Here is a 23,805-nt window from a genome sequence, read left to right on the forward strand (position 1 = left end):
CAAGCGTGATGTGGGTTGACGAGATCTTCATTTGTTGTCTCAGAATGTTGCCTTCGCAAGATTGGATGCCCAGTTGTTTTCATTGAAAGGTACATTCGCGCTTCCAAAATCAGTGGTATCCAAGGCATCTTGGACGACGCCTACAAATCGTGGTTAGTTCACTCGTTCAACGGGTTGTGGGTTCTTTGCGGGCTCAACATACTGGACAATGATTCCCAGGCAACTAGTGGTTGGGTTCCACCCACGGTTGTTGTGAGACCACAGGAGTGATCAATTGGCCATATGGATTCGTACTTGATCAGAGGCACAGTGCCGTCAAGAGTAAATCCATCTGTGCTGCAGTCCCAGCCACCGTGTGCTGAGGGACAGACTGCCACCACGTTCGAGGCAGCTGTGCTGGAGGAGTCAGAGAGCCAGACAATCACACCCTCCCAATCGTGACGATGTCCGATGCCAGTTGAAGGTTCATCCTTAGGGAAGTACCACGAATACATCAAAGCGTAGTAATCGCCCGAGGTGCCGCTTCTCACTGGAAGTCGTGCGAATCAGCATGGAACAATCTCATCTTTCGATTTCTTTTTGAGGTCTCACCATAGATCTGTCCTGTGCTGCTGCTACAATCACCAGATGAGTCTCCAGTTGGATTAAGACCGGCGCTGGGGAGATCAGTTTGACAATTCTGTTGCTATTCGGATGGAGGGGATTTTGGACTTACTTGGTATTGCCATCCGCGTCCACTCCTGGGAAGGGCACACAGCCATTCACCACGTATAGATCGGGCTGGTACGCCAGATACAGATCGCCGGTAGCACCGCTCGGCACTGTTTGCGAGAGCCCGACAATCTCATCAGAAGCGACAGTCCCTCGGCGGGAGATAGCAGGATTCGCCGACGCGGGCAGCACCGCCAGAGCAGCCAGCCCAATGAGAATTTGAGGAATCATGACGGAATGAGAAGGCTATGATACACTCCTGAACATTGACCATTCGGGTGTATTAATACTCTTCACCATCGATCGGCACAGACGCTCCCCCTCCGTTCGGCATCCGCTTTCTAGAAGAAGTTTAGCTTGGTGGGAACGGTTTGGTGGAAACGGTCTGCAGTCCCGATGGAGTAAAGTCGGAGATGATCGTTCCACATTGCAATTGAGCAGATTGGTTTCCTCGTGGGATCGGCAGACCCATTGATTCGCTATTATTATCACATTGTTGATTTCGCTTAATCCTTCGAGAGCTTAGGGTGCGGATGGTCTATGAAAGGCACACTCCTCGATGACATTAATCCCCTCAACTCACTAATCTGGGACATGGTCCGCTCCCTTAATTAAACAGATAATCAGGATATAGATACTACCGGGCTAGCCTGCATGCGCCACTCGACTTTAGATGGATGGATGCAACGCTACAAGGACCAAGAGTGTCACACGTGTGATTGTTCAGGTACCTGATCTACAAAGTCCTCGAGCTTGACCAGTATCATGCACCAATTAGGGCAGACAGGTCAGGAAATCACCCAACTTCTTCAAAACAACCCCCTGCATAGTGGCATTCGCGTCATTCTTCGAGCCCGCCAGTCCGACCGAGACACTCGCGTGGCACCCAGAGGCTAGGGAGACTTCGATCTCGCTTGGGAGCCTGGAGCTGCCACACGTGGTCACATCATCCGGAGTGATGAGGGGAACTGCGACATGGATGCGGGACAAGACGAAGGAGAAATCCTCTGGATCAGTGCATTCAGAGTCCGATACTTTACCGAAGTTGACATTCAGCCAAATATCATCGGGCAAGTACGGTTTTCCAGCAGCGACCACCTGGTTGGTCAAGTTGGTTGCCAGTTCGGCATAAACATCGCTGTAATGAGGCCGGGAGGCGTTCCACGAGGTTTGAGATCCGGTCGCTCCAGAGAAGGCAATCCCGGGGATTCCCGCCGTGTGAGCGGCGTAGGTAGCGGCTCCGGCAGTGCCTGAGAAGTAGACCGCGAGCCCGATGTTATTACCGACATTGGGACCCGCGATAGCCAAGTCAGGGGGCCATCAAAGAACTCCGGGGCACGCGATTCAATTCCATACTTCATGGATGTTGCAGGGTAGCTGTTGACATAGCCAAGACGGGGCTTTTGCTGACTGTTAAATGGTGATCATGTAGATAATATACTAAGCGACTAACCTCTGACGCATTATATCCCACTGCTGGGCTGCCAGATGGGCAGCTGTCAAATTCGCAAGGCTCGGTCAAAGTGGTCGGCGTCTCTTGTTTTGAGCCTGTGGATTTCGTCACGTATGTCAGATCCAACCCAAGTTAAGATACATAAGCGCATAACATACCCGTGCCACTTTGATTCTCAGCGGGCGCAGACACGACAACGGAATGACCTGCGTCTCCCAATGACTCGAACAAAGCGCGGATATTAACTTCCGCCCAGCCATCATCATTCGACGACACAATGTTCACTGCGTGAGCCGCGAGAGGCCAAAGGAGATAGTGAAGGCGCATTTTGAAAGGTCGCTTTGGATAAACCGGTACTCGTAAAATTAGGATTGTTTCGAGCTTTTGTGTTCGGATGCCACGGCAGATCTATGCCGATCCCCCTATGTGATCGCAGTGATGTGGAGAGCAACGGCTCGGTTCGAATACGAAAACGTAATCCTCCGTGGTAGTGGGCTTTAATGTTTGAAAAGCATAAGTTTAATTTCACTATGCTTTCTTGGCGAATGAGCTCGCATTTACTTTGAAGACTGTGCAGTGGCCTTAAGCACACCTCAGCCTATTAGCAACTCCTCATGAAGCACGATTTTTTTCCAAGGTTGTGTGTGTGGTTTGAGAATCCCTTCGCTGCTCACGTATGGTCTAGAACCTTGAAAGACCTTTATTTTATACATTCGTGCTCAGAGTATTTACTCATTTCATCGGTTTTGGAATGTTCCAAGGTTCTATGGTGGTATGCTAAAAAGTTTTCTATGAGTCTAAATAATGATATGTACAATATTAATAATTCTACCAAACAAAAACATCGCAAGGTTCAAACCATTGGGCTGAATGACCCGACATGCAAAAAGACAGATACACATCGCCCTCGCTGGCGGAAAAAGGAAGCAAAATGTAACACCAAAAAAGAAGACAAACCTTGGAAGCGAGATACATAAGCCGAAGGCCAATATCGGATAGCATGAAGATCATCACATGTGTCCAAGAAAACAAACTCCATCCGAGGGGAAGCTGTAGCTTGATAAACTGAAATCAAGTTCCTAGGTCACTTATTCAGAGCGTGCACTCTTTGTCTTCTTGCTTCTGAGTTTCATCATCAAGATGACCAAACCATATGTAGAAAGACAGAACAGAGCAGTGATACCAGTCTGGTTGACAGTTAGCAGGCAGGTTGAGTCAAAATAAGAAAGGAAAACTCACATCTCTCCACGAGTAATACTTCTCTTTGAGGTTGAATGTCTTCGCATAATCAGCACCTTGGGAGTATTGGCAAAATGAGCATGTGCCAGTTGAGCTTTCGTCGAGCAAGTAGCCAGCTTGGGATGCCAAGAAATCGGACATATACTGGCCACAGGTTTGACCCGAGGGAGCAGTGAACTTGACGAACTCAGAGGCTTCGCATTTAACCTTGACATCCCAGACAACCTCACCAAAGAGCCCACCGACGAGGTAGTTGAAAGGATCCAGGTAGTACATCCAGTATCGCCAGAATGGTTGCATCAACGAGTATGGAACAACCACGCCACAGAAACTGACCAGACCAGCACCAATGAGGACAGGATTCATAACAGCGGCAAAATACTCGTTGGGTGCATACGCCGCGATGGCCTGACCAATAGAAGTGTACAGCATTTCGTAGACTGCATTTGCTTGGTTAGACTATATCCTCTTCTCACTCTTCTCTCATCTTGAAACTCACAAATCATCTGCAAATAGACATGACCGGAAACACTGGCCTCCACAGGAAGACCTGTCGTGAAGTACCAGCACGCAAAGTATAGCGTGGCGCAGATAATGAGGTATGGAATCTCCGTCATAATTTGAGCTCCAATGAAAGCCAGCCAATGGTAGGTTTTTGACTGACGAAAGCAAAGGGTATTAGCATTATTCGTGTCCCGGAAGGATTTACATCATGCTTACCTTTTTCTCTCTGGTCTCAAATATGTCACGACTGTGCAAGAAGAAAGGTTGCATTTGGTTGATACAACCCGGCGCAACAAAGATGAAATTGAAGATGGCAAAAAGCCTCAGCTGAAGAGAGAAAGTGCCGTCTCCAATCTTCCAGAACGTGAATCCACTGAAGAGGCCGGCGAAGATATGGAGGAAGAACTTGTTCCACATGTAGTCCTGGTCTTGTGTCAGCATCAATTTCCCTGCGCAAACTCAGGGACAACGTACAGGTGACCGCCAAATATGAATGCTAAGGCGCTTCGAGACTGCCTTGAATTGAAACCAGTGTGATGTAGCAAAGTCAGAGGTATCTTCGACGTAGTCAACCTCGGCTCTTTTGGAATCGTTAAGTGTATCGAGCTGGCAAAGTGCTTGCTTCTGCTCCTCCGACTGGTTCCATATTTCGACCCAGTCTGTTTTGTCGGTCGCGCTTCCTTGAACAACGTCAATGACGTGCTCCGCTGGGTTGACATCCGGTGGACAAGGTGCCCCATTCCGGGAGAAATAGTCCAGGATAGTGCTTGACTCCTTTCCAGCTGTGATTTGCATGTTAGCGGTCTCAAATCATTGAAAGCGATGTGTTTTCGCGATGAATGCTTACTCTCTCCGAAGTAGGACATCCGGCCTCCTTTAGCTAGTAGCAAAAGACCATCGAACGCATCAAAGAGAACAGCGGAAGGTTGATGGATTGTACACTAGCTGGTTAGTATGAATGAAATTGATGCCAAATATGGGTCACTTACCAAGACAGCCTGGCCACCGTCAACCAATTTGCGAAGGAAACGAACAATGTTGAAAGCGCTCTGTCCGTCAAGACCTGAAGTGGGCTCATCCAAGAAAAGCAACGTTGGTTTAGCCACTAGCTCAACGCCAAGAGTAACACGTTTGCGCTGTTCAATGCTGAGGCCGGCACCAGGGACTAATTCGCGTCAGTGATTGCGCATATCTCTGACCATCATGAATGTAAGTACTTACCGCCAATCAGCGCGTCGCTTATTGCTCGCAGCTCCAGAAGATCGATAATGTGCTCAACGTATTCAATCTTTTCCTCATATGAAACGGTAGAGGGCTGTCGAAGAATAGCCGAAAATTCCAAGGCTTCCTTGACCGTAGCTGTCTCGAGATGTACGTCCATCTGTTCGCAATAGCCAGTCGTGCGTTGGAAGCTGATACCAACGGGGCGACCATCGATCAAAACAGATCCATTGATCTCGCCGCTATCCTTTCGTTGAGCAAGCACGTCCAGCAGTGTGGTTTTACCAGCCCCAGAAGCTCCCATCAGTGCGACCAAATTTCCAGGCTGCACAAAGCCAAAAACCTTGTTCAACAACTGCTTCTGCTCCCCATGGAAAGGAACGTGGTAGTCAAGGTCTTTCCACGTGAAAGTAGATTGCTTGACTGAGCCCAATAGCTCTGTCATATCCTTCTTTGGTGGAGCGATCTTGTTCTTGATCTCCTCCCCTTTCCTTTTTGTTTCACTTCCGCGTTTGTAGAGTAGAACGGAAGAACCAGTCTGCGTGTTGCGCAGTTCAAGTCCAAGGGCAGTCAGGCCAATAAAGAAAATCCAGAACCCTATCAGAATGCCAAAGCTTCTCCAGATGTGACCGGCAGAGTAACTGTACTGCTCTTTGATGTATGTTGCTCCGTCAATGATACCGTTTTCATCACTTCCAAGAACCGAGCATCCTCGGTGAGAGGATGCCGAGCTTGGGTATTGGGGCCCGTATGGGATATAATCAGGCTCGACGCACGTGAACTTGCGACCGACAAACTCGTTTGCCATGAGCGCCTCAAATGCATAGGAGCCTGGATTCAGGTAGAATATCCAACGGAACCACACATGCATTTTCTCGAACGGAATCAGATATCCTGTTATCCGTTAGTCTTTGGTTGGCTGCACATATACCAAATCGTGGATCTTACCTCCATAAACAAAGAAAACTGTAGAAAGCAACCCGGAGATTTTCGATGCGTTTCCGAATGTCCCACAAACAGCCCCAACAGATCGGAACAGTTGGACAAAGCTCAGTGTCTGGGCGATGATGATGATCCAGAAGGTGAAGAATTTGCCGGCATCCATCTGCAATGCAGCCATGAAGTAAAGAATGATTGAGAAGGAGCTGACTTGAAATATAACGACTGGAACATCCGTGATAGCGTTGGCAATGGAAAAGGCCGTAGGGCGATAGAAGCCGAATCTCTTTTGGCGGGAGAGAATGGGTCGGCCCATAAAGGAGCCAGTGGTCTCGGACATAGACTCCAGCAGGAAATAGAGAACCGGAAAGAAACAAACACCAGGACGGAGAAATATCGATGCACTAGTCTTGATTTTCAGACTTATCAGCTGGAACTCATGATATTATAGGGTGATCGGTGCTCTCTTTACCTCTGGTAAGTTGTAGAACAAAGATCCGCACACCAATGCTTGTATGATTGCGGATGCGACCTGGAGTTGTCAGTTATACTCTGCTGTGACTCTTATCTGGGTTTCAGATTGACGAGGATATAGATATGAAACACACCTTCACGTATAGAGAGAATTTATCTCCCCACATGATTTGAAATTGGCGCAAGATACAAGCACCGACTTGGTCCCAAAGTTTTGTCGTATAGACACTTTTGTGACGGGGTAGATGCTGCGTTCTCTTGTCACTTGAAACAGCCAGTGTGAGGTCTTCGGTCTCATAATTGAGCTTTTCAGGCTCCACAATAGCATCCATCTGATCTTTGAAGACGGGGCTATTCTGATAGCAAGCTTCAAATTCTTCCGGAGTGTTCGGCACCTTTTCTTCCCATCCGACTCGCACAACACGCTCGGTAAGCACAGTGACTGAGGTCAGGAAATCGGCGATGTTAGCACCCTTGGGGCAGGTGAATCCAAGATCTTCGAAGTATCCCCTTGCCATCCATCTTGGACCGTAATAGGTGACACGGCCTTCAGCCAATACAAGAACCTTGTCAAACTGATCGTAGATACCGTTTCCTGCTTGGTAGGTAGTAGTGATAATTGTTTTGTCATTTCGGTCGGCTTCGGATCGGAGCATTTTAGCGAATGCAAGGGCAGACTTGGAGTCCAATCCTCGTGTTGGGTTGTCCCACATCTGGACGGGGCTCTGACCAGCCAGGACCTCGGCAAGGGATACACGCTTTCGCTCTCCTCCCGACACTCCTCGAATGAACTCATTTCCAACCATGTTCTTCTTAGTGTGCCCGATGCCTAAAGAGTCAAGAATATCATCACGCTTATTCAAGACATACTCCTTGGGGTTGTTGAGATTCCCCGGGCGCTCAGCAGGGACTTTGTTTCGGAGAGCAAACTTCATCGTTCGGTTGACGGTAAGAGTTGGGAAGTGCAGGTCATCTAAAGATATGGCCGTTAGATCGAAGCTCCTGAAAGAACGTACCCGAGACACTATAGTATACCTTCATTGTTGAACATGATCTGCTGACGATATTGTTTGGCTTCCTGATGATTCATACTTGCAAACCGAGTCTCGCCGGTGACTTCATCAAAACTATCGCGATCATTGGAGAGAACTCGGAGAAGAGAGGTACATCCGGATCCCGGTCGTCCCAGCACAAGAAGCTAAAATCATTAGCCATTGGTACTTTCCAGAATTTAAGCAGCTATCTTTGATCTCACCATTTCGCCTGGCTTGACCTGGCCTGCGACATCCTTGAGGATCGTCTGCGAAGTGTGTTAGAAAACGATATATGTATCGTGAAATGACGACTCGATGGAACACCCACCCTTTTGGGGCTGCCACCGTGCTTGAATAATCCTCCAATCTGTCGTGGATCCATCTTAGACCATAAAGTATCACCCAACGCTGCATCCGGTGCTGTAACCCGAACGTTCAAACCACGGAAGGTGACAGTCAGTCTTTTCCTTATCTGACCCTCTCCCCCTTCCAGATCGACTGGGGTGACTGTGCCTGAGGATGGTGTCTCCATGATGCCGTTTGAATGAATCGAATGGCGCACGTTGACTTTGGTTCGAGCACAATCGAAGATACATCATAGCTCCGGGGGCAGGAAAGCTCTTATATTGGAGCTTTGGAATCATAGTGGGTTTATATCCGAAATCCCGGAAGTGGGGCGCGATTCGTCAATCTTGCATGTTAAAGCCGCAGTGGAAATATGAGCAGAGCGAGTGGATTCTGCCGAATGTTCGTTCTATACCTCTGTGTCAGCAAAATGGTCCCGGTGAATTCACGGAATTATAATTTCGGATAAACGCAGGACCCTCTAGCCGCAAGTAGCCTGTTCATTCGCCAGTATTTCGATAAGACCCACAGTCCGGATATACAACATTTGATTTTCACGGATGAAGTGGACCTGTCCAATGCTAATTTCGTGTGTGCTTGTGTAAGGCGCAAGCTAGTCACAGGCCCACCAAGATCGCGGTCTAGTTGCTGTATCTCCGAGTCCAAAGTATCCACCCCAATAGCCTATAGCCTGTCAAAATCCCCCCTGAAGTCCAATATCTGTGGCCATACCCAGATGGGTCCGAACATGCAGTATGGACCGGATTGCCGGACTCGGCCTGGCGTGCTTATCTCCGTCGATTTTCCAAACCTTGATAGTGGAGGTTGAAGAGGTATTTGTTTTGCACCGATTCAAAACAAAATCCAACTCAAAAAGACATTCTCCGGCATGTTCTTGGTGAGGCTGGACACAGTGTTTCCATTGCTTCCGCACAAACAGTAAAATCGGGAAACACCGAATGTGATAGTTTCAAATGGTGCAATTAAAAGGTTATGTGACAAACGACCGTGGGCTTTCATTGCTGTAGCAAAATCGAAAAGCGACTAGAAAATATCATTATTCGATGGGTAGACTGATAGGAATGCTTCAAGGTCCATCGTTGAAAAGTCAAAGTCCCAGCCCATGTCAGACTGTGTGAAATCAAGTAAGTCTTCGGCAGAGCCCACCGAGCCTCCAGTATCTGGTACTTCCAGTGCTCCGACCTGCGGCAGGTGCCAGGGAGAGCTTGGCAGGCCAGGCTGGATTCCCATCGATGGGTTGTTGGACAAGGCAAGGCCATGGGGTAGCGGTCTCTGGATAGTATCGAGGGCATGAACTTGCCGCCCGATGGTTGTCTCTGAATGTCGAGTATGATTTCCGCTTGGAGCTGTATAGGGTGACCATTCATATGATGGATTCATCCTGCGTAACACAGTCTGAATAGCTGAAATCGAGCTCGCGATTGGGTCACCAGCTCGCATGGTGGACAATGTTTGTAAAGATGCATAGACCCAGGGCAGATAAGCAGGGGCTAGGCTTGGGTCATGCAAAAACTCGTAGATGAGTGTAAATGCGGAGCTGCCGAGGAAATATCCATGATACCGTAATTGCTGTATCGTTAGTATGATTCGCGAGAGAATTGTGGATGTTATTTACCCTAACCAAGTCATTCGCTCTGGACGCCTCACAAAGATGCTGCAAGGTCTTTTTTGCAGCCGTTGTGGAATGGTTGCAAGCCTCGTTCAGCCAAAGTGGGGTCTCTCCGGAGTGATTTGCATTGACGGCGCCGTTATTGCTGTTGGGTGGAACTGTTCGGTTCCGTCGCCAATGGCCTCGGAATATGAGAAATGGTCGGAAGGTGAGTAGAAATGTATGGTTATATACTTTGAACGGTCAGAGGTTGGAGGTTTTGCGCCATGGGAAGTCCACTTACAAGTGGTGAAGATGGCCTGTTGAACGCCAAGATGTCCATCTTGGATTTCAGCATCCAGCCCAAAGCCGAGTGATTGTTTTAATAGCTTTTCGTGTCCGCGTAGATCATGAGTAATCGATTTGGCTACCTTCCACATGTGTAGCAAAGATTCATGTCGTTGGCCATATATCTCTTTGGTCGAGCGAGTGATGGTTTTGCAAAGCTCGACCAATAGTCGAATGAACGGGTCTTGCGCGTGCTCAATTGCGACATCCTTAAGCGACAGTGAACTTGGGCGACCGACATGGAAACAGAACCATCTGGTTGTTTTGTCAGTGATTTTGTCAAAAGATGGTGCGCGTGTGCTTACGTTTCATAGATATAGAGGGACCAAAAGGTCACTCGTCGCTCCTCGATACTTTCAGGTGTTTTCTCCGCACCATGGGGTACATTCTTGTGTAATCCCGACGAAAGCGCTTTGCGCGAGGCAGAGCCTAGATGTAAAAATGCGGAGTTGGGCCGACCTTGTTCATTTTGGTAGTTACCGTATTGAGCAAGCAGAATCAGTAATCATGTAGCAGAACATCCGAAGGGAGACTTATCATGAGAAGCGAAATCTGAACAAGCTGGAGGTTAACCACATCATCGAACATAGCCATGGAAGCCTTGACCCGTTCAAAGAGCACGTCACCCCATGCGAAATGATCGGTCCCGATTGCGGCGCAAGCCATGGCAAGCAAAATGATGGCTTGAGTGAAAGTGTCCAAGCTCGACGCGGCAGATGGGGTGTAAAGCCGATCCAGACATTGCTCATAGTACGCCTTGGGACGATGTGGCAGCATATGGTAGAGACCCGAGAGATATCGCGACATGAAGAGCTTTGCCAAATCATATGGAAGGAACATCATAGACATATCCCCGGTCCCATTAGGTTTGTTGCTGTCGAGTGAGTCGGGTGTGCCGAAAAAGATGCGACGAAAGCTGAATAGGTCCAAGCCAGCTCCAGCTTCCTCGACACCACCCGAGGGTACAGGCGGTGCCGCCGGGTTTGAGATGAGATCCCGGTAAATGTGCTGCATCAAAGAAAAGTGCGATGAGGGACCATAGTACAACTGCATCTGACATGATGGTGATGTCATGTGCGTGGCAGAAACACTGTTGGGGAAATCATTCATCACCGAGGAGGTGCGCGATGTCGAAGGTGGTCCACTAGGGGAATCCCGACGAGCTGGACTTGGCGAGCTACCTTTCTCATACTCTGTCTTTTTTCGCCGATGGCGAATATAGTCTCTGTATATACATGGTGTGTTGCGCGATTGGCACGTCGTGCATCTTTTACAAAGTAGATCAGCACGCGTTACGCGAAGGTAGACGACACACACTCACGGGTTTAAACCGCTGCATTTAATCTTACGCTTGCGGCATTCTTGACATGCGCGAGGAATTCGCCAACCCGGTTGGGTTTCTGACGCTTCGGACATCGATATACCCTCAGGCTCTTCAAGCCTTGCACTTTATCCGTTTAATCCGAGCGTTTCAGCTGGATATATCCGCGTCACGTGCTGTTTCACGTGATTATTGCTGCCTGAGGCATTATATGCTTTGTCATGATTTTGATGCCTGCATTCTAAGGTGTCTGTTTGGTCATCAGACAGGCTTTATTGGGAGTGTCTAAAAAGCCTTCCCACGGCGAAGAGACCCAGTATGGCATCGATGGCCCTTTTCGCACCAACATCCGCATACAATGACCTCGGGAGTATCACTTTACAACTGCAGTCGCTTTTATCTCGAAGGAACTTACAGTTAGATACGGAGTACGGAGTAGAGCAATGGTCTAGTCATCGGAATCCTCGCCACCCTTCCGATGACACTTCCGATCCGCCTCGGCTGTTCCATATACGGCAAAGGACGGTATGGAACAGCTCAGGCGTTTTCTCTGTGCCACCTGCCAAGCCTGGCTCTTGGAAAACTTGGCATTCTTTCGGAGAGCCTGAAGTGTTTGGTCTGTGGCTGACAGAAGGTCCCAAATGGGCCTCGGAAGCAGACTTCGGCATTTCTAGGGTTTGCCATGGCTGAGTATTCTCCATGAATACGATCAGAGGAGCCAGTCCGGGGTTGAAGATAATCACAATCTGGGGAAATCTCACTGTCGGCCCCATTGTGGGGAAGTCCCACAACTGTCTGCTGGTCATTGACTCATCTCCCCTGGATATTACTGGTCCGGCCGATTTAACCTCGAGATAACCTTGCAAATTCGCTTCCGCCCCTTGTCGCAGTATTCGCGTCAGCACTGGTTGGTTGTCTGGATACTATCCGATGCCAGTACTCCATATCAAGCGAGAGTGACTATGATTGGACCCTGCTAGTAACGCTCTAAAGGATGATTAGGTCGCCTGCATTGTCAATCTCAAATGCCAAGGTATCCTAGATTTTCAAGTTCAACACTGAGCGATACACCCCTTGCTTGGCAGCGGCAGATTACAATTAGTCGCGGTCGCCCTAACAGCCGAATCCAGCTCTGAATCCGTGTGTGGCTTTCCCCCGCAACCCCGGACTTCTGCGCTCGGCTCTTCCGATCGGGTTCTCACCCCTTGAGCTATAAGAGCACTGAATCCTGCGCCCCGAATGCCTCTTTGTCATTGAGCATCTTGTGAGTCCTTTGCTCCGAGAACAACACACAGTGCCATTTCCAACATGACAGACCCCGAGAGAGGCGCGACGCCTGTCGGAGATGAGAAAGTCAATTCTCAACACAAAGAAGATATGGGTGGTGAATTTGCCCGCGATGCAGCGGAAAGAGGCCATCTCGCAACAGATGATTATGGTCAACCCCTGGTTGAGTTCGACAAGGCAGCCGAGTCTAAATTGCGACTCAAGATTGACCTCTACATCGTCCCAACCGTTGCTGTGATGTATTTGTTTTGCTTCATCGATCGCGCCAATATAGGTTCGTTTATCGGCGCATGGATCGCACACCACGATGCCCGCTTGATCGCCCACTGACTGTTAATCTGAAATAGGAAATGCCAAGCTTGCAGGTTTTGACAAAGATCTGGGACTGGTTGGTTATGATTATAATGCAGTGCTCTCCATCTTCTTTATCTCCTACATTATCTTTGAGATTCCCAGTAATCTCATGTGCAAATGGGTCGGTCCCGGTTGGTGGCTTCCGGGAATCACACTAGGATTTGGCATTTGCTCGGTCGCCACAGCTTTTGTGAAAGATATCCACAGTGTGTCTGGTGTTCGCTTTTTGTTGGGGTACGTACCGAGTACACCTGGGAGCACGCATTTTGAATGAGTCAACATTACTGACCATCGGCAGCATGTTTGAAGCAGGACTGCTACCTGGAATCGCATATTATCTCTCGCGCTGGTATCGCCGAAGTGAGCTTGCCTTCCGTTTATCACTGTACATTGTCATGGCTCCTCTCGCCGGAGCGTTTGGAGGGCTGCTAGCATCAGGTATCCTGAAGCTTGACCATTTTGGATCTCTCCGTACCTGGCGCATGATTTTTGCTATCGAGGGCATTGTCACCATTGGCATTGGTCTGGTCGCATTTTTCACGTTGACCGACCGACCTGAGACTGCAAGGTGGCTCTCGCAGGCGGAGAAAGACCTAGCTATTGCCAGGGTCAAATCTGAGCGTGTGGGCACTACCGAGGTCCTTGACAAGCTGGACATGGCCAAAACTCTGCGTGGTATTTTCAGTCCAGTCACTCTCACGACCGCATTTGTGTTCCTGTTGAACAATGTCACTGTGCAAGGTCTGGGTTTCTTTGCGCCTACCATCGTCAAGACTATTTATCCCGATGCCAGTGTGATCTCGCAACAGCTACACACTGTCCCCCCATATGTGGTTGGGGCTTTCTTCACGCTTCTGTTCCCTTACCTCAGTTGGCGCTTTGATCATCGTTTGATTTTCTTTGTTGTCAGCCCGCCATTGATGATGACCGGTAAGCCTCGAGATTTTCCGTCAACGCTGTTTGGTATGATGTGCTAATGATGGGGGTGACATAGGCTATATCATGTTCCTCGCGAGCGAGAACAGTATGGTACGATATGGGGCCACCTTTATCATCGCTAGTGGGGCCTTCGCTTTTGGTGCACTGTGTACTGCACATGCATCGGCGAATGTGATCTCCGACACCGCTAGATCTTCGGCTATTGGAACCACGGTGATGTTCGGAAACATTGGTGGGCTCATCAGCACCTGGTCCTTTTTACCCTTCGACGCTCCGAACTACCACATTGGGAATGGGCTCAACTTGGCGACTTCAACCACTATCCTCCTTCTCGGGATGGGCCTGTGGGCGTATATTTCTTGGGACAACCGCCGACGAGAGCGGGTTGACGTTCCCAACGCCTTGGCAGGACTTTCCCAGCAGCAGATTCAGGATTTGGACTGGCGCAATCCTGGGTTCCGCTGGCGTCCCTAGTCGTGCTGTCACACCCGGCCAATCACCTCTATTCGGTAGTTAAATGTTTATAAATCAATATCTCCGCACCGGCGCAAGCTAAACTCGGTCTCGAATATTGAATTGATCCCTGTCCATTTCATTCTCCGGTTCTCGGGCGAAAACCGACCATGTAGAAGTTTCCTACGATAGGTGCTCCGTACTTCCAAGGTTGGAACTAAAACATCCATTCCCACTCATTCCCACTGGACTTACACTTGGGTCAGCTCGGGAGCGCAAAAAAATAAATATCTGTTATGAAGTTCAGACTGTATATACCAGCTACTCCGTACATCTCCCCCGCATGCAAGCTAGAGGCTCTGAACCGGGATACCCCCAAATGTCTCGTTTCACCTGTGATGTGCGATGCAAGGACCACGTGGATGATCGGCTCCCCAGAGGTCAGTCGCTGCCAGTAGCTGCCGATGTACGGACCAAGTAGTGTTGCGTTGAGGGTGTCAGAATTCCTGAGATCGGAAGTTGACAGAGTTTAATAACAACCATGGCCCGGAAATTGGCATAAGGCTTGAGAGCTTGGAATTCTCGGCACGGTGTTCTCCGCGTTGAAAGGATCAGTCCGAAAGCCAACGAGAAGAGAAGAGACGGGGGCGATCCGCCCGTCAAAGCGCACCCCACGCCAAGCGGCCGGTGTATCTTCCCCTTCCAGCTTTAGCCAACCAGACAGTTCCAAGACAGTAAGAGATACCCAAAAACACCCAGAGACACACGGGTAAGCCTCGCTTGGGAGCCAATCAACGACCTCACATCTGTCAGGAATCAACTCCAGCTTTTTTGCCCCGCAAGAGGCGTTTGCTTGGTGGATCAACCCACACTCCACGGCTGTAAACCACCATCTGCCACCTTTCTTTTTTTGACTTTCGGACGACTTCCGAACTTCATTGTCACCGGTCATCGCACATTTTCATCAGGCCTAGCCAAATGATCTTGGCCGTGAAATACCGGGAGCTTCAGGTCTGATCGGTGTGTGTCGAGAGAAAGCCCGGGATCAAACGGAGTGAACCCACAGTGCAGTAAGGCTGCAGGTCTCCCCTAGTCCGGAGTACTTCCTGCTCATGACCAATTCATGTCCAATTCATGTCCCGGTCAGAATCAGGAGTCCCTAGGCCGAGAGCACACGGCGCGGCCATCAAATGAGAGAAAGATACCGTGTGGACTCGGGACCCAAGCTCTCTTGGCGCTGTTCCCCAGGCCTTGGATGCTCCACCCGATGTATCACCGATGCTCGGCCCACTGCTGGGAACGGGGAATTTCTGGGGTTGAGATTCACTTTCTCCGGAAAGAGAGATGATTTGGCCCGCTTGGAACTCTCCGATTCCCCCAGACTCTAAGAATTATTATTATTTTCCCCTTCTTTTCTTTTTTTTACCCCGCGTGACCGGTGAGCTAGGAATCCCATGGCTATAAAGACCTCCTCTGTCCCTTTACTACCCTCATACTCTTACTGTACGCGTTGGTCTTGAACCCCTACAAGTCATTTATCTTGTTCTTCGCGCACCTCGGGTAATCTTTGAGTATTCAAGATGGCAGGTGGAGCCAAGAAGCCAGTCAACATCTTCCGTCTGAAAGACCTGGGCGAGCCCAAAGAGGTCTTCAATTGGCGACTATGGTTTGCAGTCATCTCCTTCGGCCTCATGGGCGCTGCCCGTGGTGTCGATGAGGGTCTCATCTCAGGCGCATTCAATTCCAAGGACTTCCAGAAATACATCAACTACGAATCATACAGCGATGTGGAACAAACCAACATCAAGGGAAATGTCACTGCCATGGTCCAGATTGGATCGGTTGGAGGTGCTCTTTTGTAAGTACTCGATCCGTATATCCCCAGCTTCGAGTCTTGCTCATCGCTGACTCGCTTTACTTCCTCAGTGCCTTCTTGGTCTGCGATCGCATTGGTCGTCTCTGGGCCACTCGTCAGCTTTGTATTCTTTGGATCATCGGAATTGCCATTTTCATGGGTAACGGTGGCAGCCTTTCTGCCGTCTATGCCGGTCGCTTCATTGCCGGTCTCGGTGTTGGTCAAACCGTCGTCGTAGCCCCAGTATATCTTGCTGAAATCGTGAGTTTGTCCTTGCTGTGACCAACACCAAAATGCTAAGAATCTCAGGCTCCCGCATCCATTCGTGGTCTTTGTACTTGCGTCTTTACTGGCTTTGTTTATCTCGGTATTGTGCTCGCATATTTCGCCAACTATGGCTGTGAACTCAACCTCGGTGATGCCACTCACAACCGATGGGTACGTATCGAGTCACCTCATCCACCTCAATCACCTCAATCCTTCATCGCTAACAGCATAAAGCTCGTTCCAACCAGTCTCCACATTATCTTCGCAGGCTTGATCTTTATCCTTTCCTTCCTGCAACACGAATCTCCTCGTTATCTGGTCAAACGCGGCAAGCTCGATCAGGCAATCAGCAACCTGTCCAAGATCCGCGGCCTCCCTGCCGACGATGAATACGTTTCGCGCGAGATCAGCTTGATCCAAACCACACATGAAGCTGAGATGGAGGCTACCTTGGGGTCTGGTCCCATGGGAGTGATCAAGGAGACCTTTATGGTTCCATCCAACCTCTACCGCGTTTACCTCACATTCATGGCCCAGCTTCTCTCGCAATGGTCTGGTGCTGGCAGTATCACTGTCTACGCTCCAGATTTGTTTGAGCTGCTTGGAGTCACCGGAAAGAATGAAAGTTTGCTTGTCACTGCTGTCTTTGGTATCATCAAGTTGGTCGCCGCCATCATCTGTGCGCTGTTCCTGGTGGATGTTATTGGACGCAAGCGCGCCCTCTTGCTCGGTATCACGCTTCAAGGTATCGCCATGGTTTACATTGCTGGCTTCCTGACCGCCGTTCCTGACATGGGTGTTGTCGACGGCTTCGTTCTTCCTGCTAGCAAGAAGGGAGCTAGCGAAGGTGCGATCGCAATGATCTACGTCTCTGGCTTTGGATGGGCTTTGGGCTGGAATTCCATGCAGTATCTCCTGACTGCAGAGCTCTTCCCTCTCCGTATCCGTGCCCTGTGCACCTCCATGGCCATGACTCTTCACTTTGCCAACCAATATGGCAACGCACGTGCTGTGCCCAACATGCTCCTCCCCGTCGCCCAAGGTGGAATCGACCCCAAGGGTACATTCTGGTGTTTCGCCGCCATCACCGTTCTTGGCGGCATCTGGGTTTGGTTCAGTATCCCAGAAACCGCTGGCCGCTCGCTGGAGAGCATGGATCGCCTGTTTGCCCTCCCGTGGTACAAGATTGGTCTGCATGGAAATGATGATGCCGATGCTCGTGATCAATTCGTCAACGAGAAGATGGAGATGGCTGTGCAGTCTCACGGCACTGCTGAGCACGTTGAGGGCCGAGAGATTGAGGGTCGAGATCCTTCGGGTCGGGTTTGAGCCCCGATCGGGCTGTTTGCTTTTGATTCCCAGATATCTTTCCCTTCGCTGGTCATAAGAGAGAGAACGTATCTAGTTTATGATGATCACATGATGAATGCAAGTCTTGAGTTAATAAAATTTCATTATCTATACATGCATACCTATTTGATATCCAAGGTGGCCCTTTTTGAGCCCGCTCAGCATTTCCTTCATGTTGGTTTTTATTATAACATTGAGTCTTTCAGAGGAATGATCACAATCCGCGCTTTCTGCGAAGCTTTGGCCCGGTCTTTCTGGGTGCTTTTTGATGATGTGCCCTTTTTGCTGATTTCCATATGTTCAAGGTCGCTCAAATACTCGTCTGGCAAGTCGACTCGGATCAAAATGCCTCGGGGTTGGAAGAACGTCTCATTCCAATGGGAAATGTGACGGGCGAGATGGTCACCCTCGACGCCGGCCATTGCAGCGATGAGATTTCGCTGCTCTTGACGTCGTTTTGAGAGACGTAGAACGAAAGCCGCCGGAATTGCACCGAGGATCCCAATCATCAACCCACCCACACCCAATGTGCCCAGACCTTTCCCAATCACTGTTGTCCACTGTTGGCGGGAAAGCTTGGCTTCTTGGCAGATCAGATGAGTGAACCGGGCCCATTGGTCTTTTGATACTCCACATTTGGCCAATTCATCGGGGTAATCGAAGCCAGATGTGCATGCAGTTGAACGAGATGGCACCTGGAGGCCACGGCTGAGAGCAGAGGCAACGGCCAGACCGGGCTCGCTCTGTTGTGGAAGAATCACTTCGCTTTTTTCCTCGGCTGGAATGAACAGGTCGGAGGGAGAATATGCGGGCGGAGCATGCGATTCATATTCCATTGAGGTGAACATGATATGCTTTCAGTTTCTGTAGTATAGCTTGCTGAGGCTTTCCACTTTAGAGCTGTGATGGGGGGGGGAAAGTGAAGTTTGAACAACCTTGTAGCCTTGGAATTCCAAAATCCCAAGGCAGCCTTGCATTCTTATACTTCCACCTAGACATCTAGAACCTTTCATCTGATTTCGCTTGCAAGGCTGTCACATTACAGTAGAGGTTGATGTGGCAGTGTTGCCTGGGCGGAGTTTTCTACGGAGTTAGGTCTCACGAGTCACAGCCTTGGAAACAATACGAGATGAATAAAATATAAGCATCATAAAGACCAAAAACAGATTAGTTCGAATAGATTCCAAGCTAAGTAGAGAGTCGATTATAGAGCAAAAGCGCTGGAGGTGTAATGTGACCTCAGGCAGCGTATCGCAGCACAGCCCTGAAAAGCCACCGTGACTCACCGGGGTGCGACCGCATTTCACCTTCGACACCAACATGACGACACGCTACAGAGTTGAATGTGAGGGTTTTGCTGTCCATATCTCCAGCCAATACTAATCCTTCTCTTCCCTTCTAGACGCCCTCAAGGTAGTATCATCCGTCTTCTGCTTACCCCTCGCTAATTCCGCAGTAGACCCATCGCCGGGATCAACTTGTAAGCCCAATCTAACTACCCTCCTCTGGGAAATAAGAGTCATACTGACAAGTCTAGATTGAATGGATCAAAGTATGTTGCTGATAGTCAAGGTTTCAATCGTTCTAACCCCCTGAAGGGCTTGCTCGCCGTCCCCTTTGTGCTTCATTCCCAGCCCACCGCCATTTGCGAGGAACATGGTGAAGGTCTCAAAGCCGTCGCCGCCGACACCCACCTCCGATATGCTGAGATCATGAGAGATGTGGAAAATTTGATGCTTGATCATAGTAAGTGAAGTAGATATTATATCACGGCAGGCGCTAATAATGTCAAGTCCGTCACCATGAACGCAATGCCCCTGGTAAATCCAAGTTGAATCTCCTAGTACCCACCGTGGGTGCCTTTTTTACTCCACTGTACTTGGAGGATGCATTCAAGTATCAAGACCGCCAGCGGTTCATCAGCCGGCGACGATTTGTCGCCCCCTCATTCAACGACATCCGACTCATTCTGAATTCCGCTCAGGTCCTGGGTCTGGTACGCTCTAGCGATGTGGAATTGGTCACATTCGATGGTGATGTAACTCTTTACGACGACGGTGCTTGTCTCATGCCAGACAATCCTGTCATCCCCCGGATCTTGCGACTCCTGCAACAGGATCGGAAGATCGGTATCGTGACGGCGGCCGGGTACACCGACGCGCCGAAATATTATGAGCGGCTGCAGGGCCTGCTGGACGCGATTCACACCTCCCCTGTTCTTACGGCAGATCAGAAACAAGGGTTAATTGTCATGGGTGGTGAGAGCAATTTCCTGTTCCGCTTCGACCCCGCCTCCAAGGCCCGCTTGTCCTATGTGCCACGCGACGAGTGGCTTCTGGATGAGATGCAGGCGTGGAGCGAGGGAGACATCACCGAACTACTCGATCTGGCCGAATCGGCGTTGCGCGCTTGTGCCGCGAATCTGAACTTGCCGGCCGCAGTTCTACGCAAGGACAGGGCAGTTGGTGTCTACCCAGTCAATGGTGTGCGGATTAATCGTGAGCAATTGGAAGAAACAGTGCTCGTCGTGCAGAACACGGTGCAACGCTCGGCCGTTGGGTCGCGTCTACCATTTTGTGCTTTCAACGGTGGCAACGATGTATTTGTTGATATCGGTGACAAGTCATGGGGTGTGCGCGCCTGTCAGCGCTACTTTGGGGGGATTGATCCCTCCAAGACGCTCCACGTCGGTGATCAATTCCTGTCGGCTGGCGCCAACGACTTCAAGGTAAGTAGTGTTACCGTGGACTACAACTGATTGAATGGAGCTAACCCGTCTTAAGGCTCGACTGGCATCCACCACTGCCTGGATTGCAAGCCCCGCCGAAACTGTCGAATTACTCGATGAGTTGGAGGAAACGGTACACCCTTAACCTTACAGAGCTTGTTCACTCGTCAGACTTGAAATTTGCATCTCATGATACTTTGTTAGCATGCAGACCCTGGAGGAGCCCCCAAGGACCTGTCTACTGCACCCCATCCAGTTTAGCGATTTACCTCAATGCACTCAAGGAACTTTGATTTGGGCTATTCTATTTGCAAGACATGTCACCGGTGTGAAGTCTTCATCGGGGTGATGAGAAAGGCAGCAAATGAATGATCAATTCACCCAAACTCCAAGACATAAGTTTATTCCAGACCAAAGTCAGTCCGGGGGGGATTTGTCGCGTAGCATCGTACAAAGCGTAATGGACATCCAGCGTTATCCTCCTCCACGTTGCCAGATACCAGGTTAGCGGATGGTATGTCAGCCAGAATTATCTTTCGGGGGGTATCCTGGGTATTTTGTTGGCGTGAGTTTCATGGGTGCTTGGAAAGAGGTTAGATTCTTCCAGGTGGAAGCCCTTTCAAGGAGAGCTGGGAACCGAGGGGACGGATCGAACAGTCGCAGGATCTGGAAGTGAGGGAACAAGGAAACTCGTTAACATTCGTAATGGAGAGTAGCGCCAGTGATCAGAAAAGGGAGGGGTGTATCCAGAAAACTGCATGGAGCAGAGCCGGGATCCAAGGATGCAAACGCTAGAGGGGAGAGGGAAAAACCAGGGTTGGCGTCAGTTCACGTACTCTCGTAGCAAGACCAGGTCCCCTTGGTGTTGGCGTGGGATCGGCCGGACAGGACATTGACAACGTCCTGGAGCTCGAGCCAAAACTCGGACTTGGGGCGACGGCGGGCCCAATCAGTCTCGGTCTCTTCCAGTCCAGTGTCGCCACCCATAGGCGAGAAGAGCACCTGAGAGCCCTTGACACCGATCACCGCAGATGACATGGGGTCTGCAGCAATGGTGTCACGACTCTTACCAGCATATCCTTCAATGTGCTCCATGCACCTAATAGCCATACGCAAAGCACGCACACGATCCATGGGCGAGGGCTTTCCACCTTGCTGGAAGTGTCCAGGGACGGCAGCACGAGACTCAAATCGACCCTTGGCTTCTTCCTTGAAGATATCGGCAATGAACTGGGTGGTATAGGTGTTGGAGGCACATTCGTTACGTAGAATGATCTTACCAGCGCGGTTGGCTCCCTTGTCGCGAATGAAGTTGTCACGCAGGAAGTCGATGTCGCGCGAAAGCATCTTGATATCAACCCCCCTCTTCGGGAATGTACACTGCTACAGCGCCGACCGCCAGACCAGCGGTAGTTGCGATATAGCCGGACTTTCCACCCTGGGTCTCGATCACAAAGACTCGGCGACGAGAGGAAGAAGCGGACTGGCGAATAGCGTCACAGAAGTCAATGAGGGTGTTCAGACAGGTGTCGCTACCCAGAGAGTATTCGGTTCCAGGAACGTTGTTGGAGATTGTAGCTGGGAGCACGACAAGAGGGATCTTGAACGCATCGTACTTGGCGCGTGCCTGGCGCAGCTCGCTGACAGCTGTGAATGCCTCGAAACCACCGACAACAAACAACGCGTCAAACTTGTAGAGCTCAAAGCACTTGGCAGTGTTCTCCATATCGGCCGATGGGAGGGTACGGTTGGTTCCGATGTCAGAGCCACCCTCGTTGACCCAGCTGTCGGCTTCCAGCCAAGTAACCTCGCGGACCGAGCTGACTGGCTTGTCGTCGTGGTGGCGAGTCAATCCAGGGAACCCGTTGTGGATAGCCAGTGGAGTGTGACCACGGGTGAGGGAGTATGCGACGGCGGCACGAGTGGCCTGGTTCATGCCACCGGCCGGGGCACCAACGTGGATGATGGCGATGCGCATTCTCTGTGAAGGGTCAGCATTCTGCAACAAAATCAGAGGTCGAATAATTACCTTTCCCTCGGGAAGAGTCATCTTGGGGTGTTCAGGAATCGCAGTGTTCAGGTAGGCGTTGTAGTATTCCTTGAATTCAGCATCGCGCATATCCATAGCGGTATCAAACTCCTTGTTGTCAATCTTGGCAGTCACATCCTTGGTGGCCTGAACAGCTTCCATTAATGGGGTGCGCATGATCTTGTTTTCGCGGATGGTGATGACAGGCGAAGGGGACTTGGGTGACATCTCCAACACAGCGCGGACAGCTTCGACACCCTGCAACGTGGATAACCAGCGGTCGTAGGCACATGCCGCGCCACCTCGTTGGGTATGTCCCAAAATGGTGACACGAGTATCCAAGCCCAAGCGGTCGGTGAGAATGTCCTTGATCTTCGAGCTCGAAACCTTATTCAATTGACGATCCTGAGCTCCTTCAGCGACGATGACGATGGTACGGCGCTTGCCGCGTTCGGTTCGGTTCTGCACGAAGGGAAGGAGTTGTCAGTCAAAACGATAAGTGGATATATGAAACGGAACACTAACCTTGGTGATCACAGAGCACATGTCATCCTCCCATCCTTCCTTGGGGGGCATCTCGGGAAGGAAAAGCCAGTCAGCACCGGTACTGATGGCAGACATCAGGGCCAGCCATCCACAGTGTCGACCCATAACCTCGATGACGAAGCCACGTTGGTGAGAGAATGCAGTATCGAAAACGTCATCGACGGCATCACAGATTCGGGTGAGGGACGAATAGCATCCGATGGTAGCATCCGTTCCAGACATGTCATTGTCAATTGAGCCCACAAGGCCCACAATGTTCAACACCTTGTAGGGCTCCACCTGCTCTGCAGACAGTTCGCCGGAGGCAATGAGGTCGGCTAACAAACCTGGCCACTCGGCGCGGAAGACATCGGCACCGGTCAGACTGCCGTCACCACCACAAACGACTAAAGCGTCAATTCCGCGCAGGACCATGTTCTTTGCTGCCTGCATACGGCCAACACGCTCACGGAATCCCATACTGCGGGCAGAACCGATCAGGGTACCGCCGCGGGACAACCAGCCACGGACATCCTCCCAGTGCAGCTGGCGGATAAGGTTTCCGCCCTTGACCAGACCCTCGTATCCTTCGAAGATGGCATAGGCTTCACAGTCGCAGTGAATGGCCATTCGAACAACGGCACGCACCGCACCGTTCATACCGGGGGCATCTCCACCGGAGGTGAGTACACCGATGCGGCGTCTCTTGGCCGGTTGGGTGGGAATCTTGATGGGCTCCATGTCGGGATCAATTCAGAGTATCGACCCGGAGAAGGTATCAAGAAAGATGTAAAAGACAAATACAAACTGAAGGGGGAGA

The 23,805-nt window shown here is 50.3% G+C and overlaps 10 protein-coding genes across 10 annotated transcripts; 4 read left to right on the forward strand and 6 right to left on the reverse strand.

The window, feature by feature from the left end:
• Positions 1-39: 39 nt before the first annotated feature.
• On the reverse strand, positions 40-942 carry N7506_002739 (NPP1 family protein; the record flags this gene model as incomplete). The annotated part of the gene is made up of 4 exons (XM_056952034.1): positions 40-140; positions 203-529; positions 592-656; positions 716-942. 4 exons carry the CDS (start codon positions 940-942, stop codon positions 40-42), a joined length of 720 nt encoding a protein of 239 aa, XP_056815185.1.
• A 543-nt stretch (positions 943-1,485) lies between these two features.
• On the reverse strand, positions 1,486-2,491 carry N7506_002740 (uncharacterized protein; the record flags this gene model as incomplete). The annotated part of the gene is made up of 4 exons (XM_056952035.1): positions 1,486-1,961; positions 2,051-2,111; positions 2,165-2,259; positions 2,323-2,491. The coding sequence occupies 4 exons, from the start codon at positions 2,489-2,491 to the stop codon at positions 1,486-1,488; spliced, it is 801 nt and encodes a 266-aa protein (XP_056815186.1).
• A 761-nt stretch (positions 2,492-3,252) lies between these two features.
• N7506_002741 (putative ABC multidrug transporter) lies at positions 3,253-8,107 on the reverse strand (the record flags this gene model as incomplete). Its single annotated transcript, XM_056952036.1, has 14 exons — positions 3,253-3,351; positions 3,404-3,843; positions 3,903-4,062; positions 4,124-4,330; positions 4,382-4,689; positions 4,755-4,848; positions 4,897-5,072; positions 5,129-6,022; positions 6,077-6,476; positions 6,540-6,599; positions 6,676-7,514; positions 7,577-7,739; positions 7,797-7,841; positions 7,904-8,107. 14 exons carry the CDS (start codon positions 8,105-8,107, stop codon positions 3,253-3,255), a joined length of 4,089 nt encoding a protein of 1,362 aa, XP_056815187.1.
• Positions 8,108-8,964: 857 nt separating this feature from the next.
• On the reverse strand, positions 8,965-11,293 carry N7506_002742 (Zn(II)2Cys6 transcription factor; the record flags this gene model as incomplete). Its single annotated transcript, XM_056952037.1, has 6 exons — positions 8,965-9,510; positions 9,557-9,783; positions 9,834-10,132; positions 10,183-10,336; positions 10,411-11,144; positions 11,199-11,293. 6 exons carry the CDS (start codon positions 11,291-11,293, stop codon positions 8,965-8,967), a joined length of 2,055 nt encoding a protein of 684 aa, XP_056815188.1.
• Positions 11,294-12,506: 1,213 nt separating this feature from the next.
• N7506_002743 (putative MFS transporter) lies at positions 12,507-14,252 on the forward strand (the record flags this gene model as incomplete). Its single annotated transcript, XM_056952038.1, has 4 exons — positions 12,507-12,759; positions 12,833-13,073; positions 13,138-13,769; positions 13,834-14,252. The coding sequence occupies 4 exons, from the start codon at positions 12,507-12,509 to the stop codon at positions 14,250-14,252; spliced, it is 1,545 nt and encodes a 514-aa protein (XP_056815189.1).
• A 1,559-nt stretch (positions 14,253-15,811) lies between these two features.
• On the forward strand, positions 15,812-16,093 carry N7506_002744 (uncharacterized protein; the record flags this gene model as incomplete). The annotated part of the gene is made up of 1 exon (XM_056952039.1): positions 15,812-16,093. One exon carries the CDS (start codon positions 15,812-15,814, stop codon positions 16,091-16,093), a length of 282 nt encoding a protein of 93 aa, XP_056815190.1.
• Positions 16,094-16,480: 387 nt separating this feature from the next.
• N7506_002745 (uncharacterized protein) lies at positions 16,481-17,682 on the forward strand (the record flags this gene model as incomplete). Its single annotated transcript, XM_056952040.1, has 2 exons — positions 16,481-16,524; positions 16,581-17,682. The coding sequence occupies 2 exons, from the start codon at positions 16,481-16,483 to the stop codon at positions 17,680-17,682; spliced, it is 1,146 nt and encodes a 381-aa protein (XP_056815191.1).
• Positions 17,683-17,888: 206 nt separating this feature from the next.
• N7506_002746 (uncharacterized protein) lies at positions 17,889-18,551 on the reverse strand (the record flags this gene model as incomplete). Its single annotated transcript, XM_056952041.1, has 1 exon — positions 17,889-18,551. One exon carries the CDS (start codon positions 18,549-18,551, stop codon positions 17,889-17,891), a length of 663 nt encoding a protein of 220 aa, XP_056815192.1.
• A 472-nt stretch (positions 18,552-19,023) lies between these two features.
• On the forward strand, positions 19,024-20,576 carry isn1 (IMP 5'-nucleotidase ISN1; the record flags this gene model as incomplete). The annotated part of the gene is made up of 7 exons (XM_056952042.1): positions 19,024-19,048; positions 19,106-19,116; positions 19,163-19,183; positions 19,241-19,255; positions 19,302-19,449; positions 19,497-20,431; positions 20,487-20,576. 7 exons carry the CDS (start codon positions 19,024-19,026, stop codon positions 20,574-20,576), a joined length of 1,245 nt encoding a protein of 414 aa, XP_056815193.1.
• A 683-nt stretch (positions 20,577-21,259) lies between these two features.
• Positions 21,260-23,726, reverse strand: N7506_002748 (ATP-dependent 6-phosphofructokinase; the record flags this gene model as incomplete). Its single annotated transcript, XM_056952043.1, has 4 exons — positions 21,260-21,778; positions 21,828-22,412; positions 22,461-22,922; positions 22,986-23,726. The coding sequence occupies 4 exons, from the start codon at positions 23,724-23,726 to the stop codon at positions 21,260-21,262; spliced, it is 2,307 nt and encodes a 768-aa protein (XP_056815194.1).
• Between the last annotated feature and the right edge of the window lie 79 nt (positions 23,727-23,805).

This window comes from Penicillium brevicompactum, assembly GCF_028827555.1.
Source record: "Penicillium brevicompactum strain IBT 35665 chromosome Unknown utg000001l_segment0_segment1, whole genome shotgun sequence".
NCBI lineage: Eukaryota > Fungi > Ascomycota > Eurotiomycetes > Eurotiales > Aspergillaceae > Penicillium > Penicillium brevicompactum.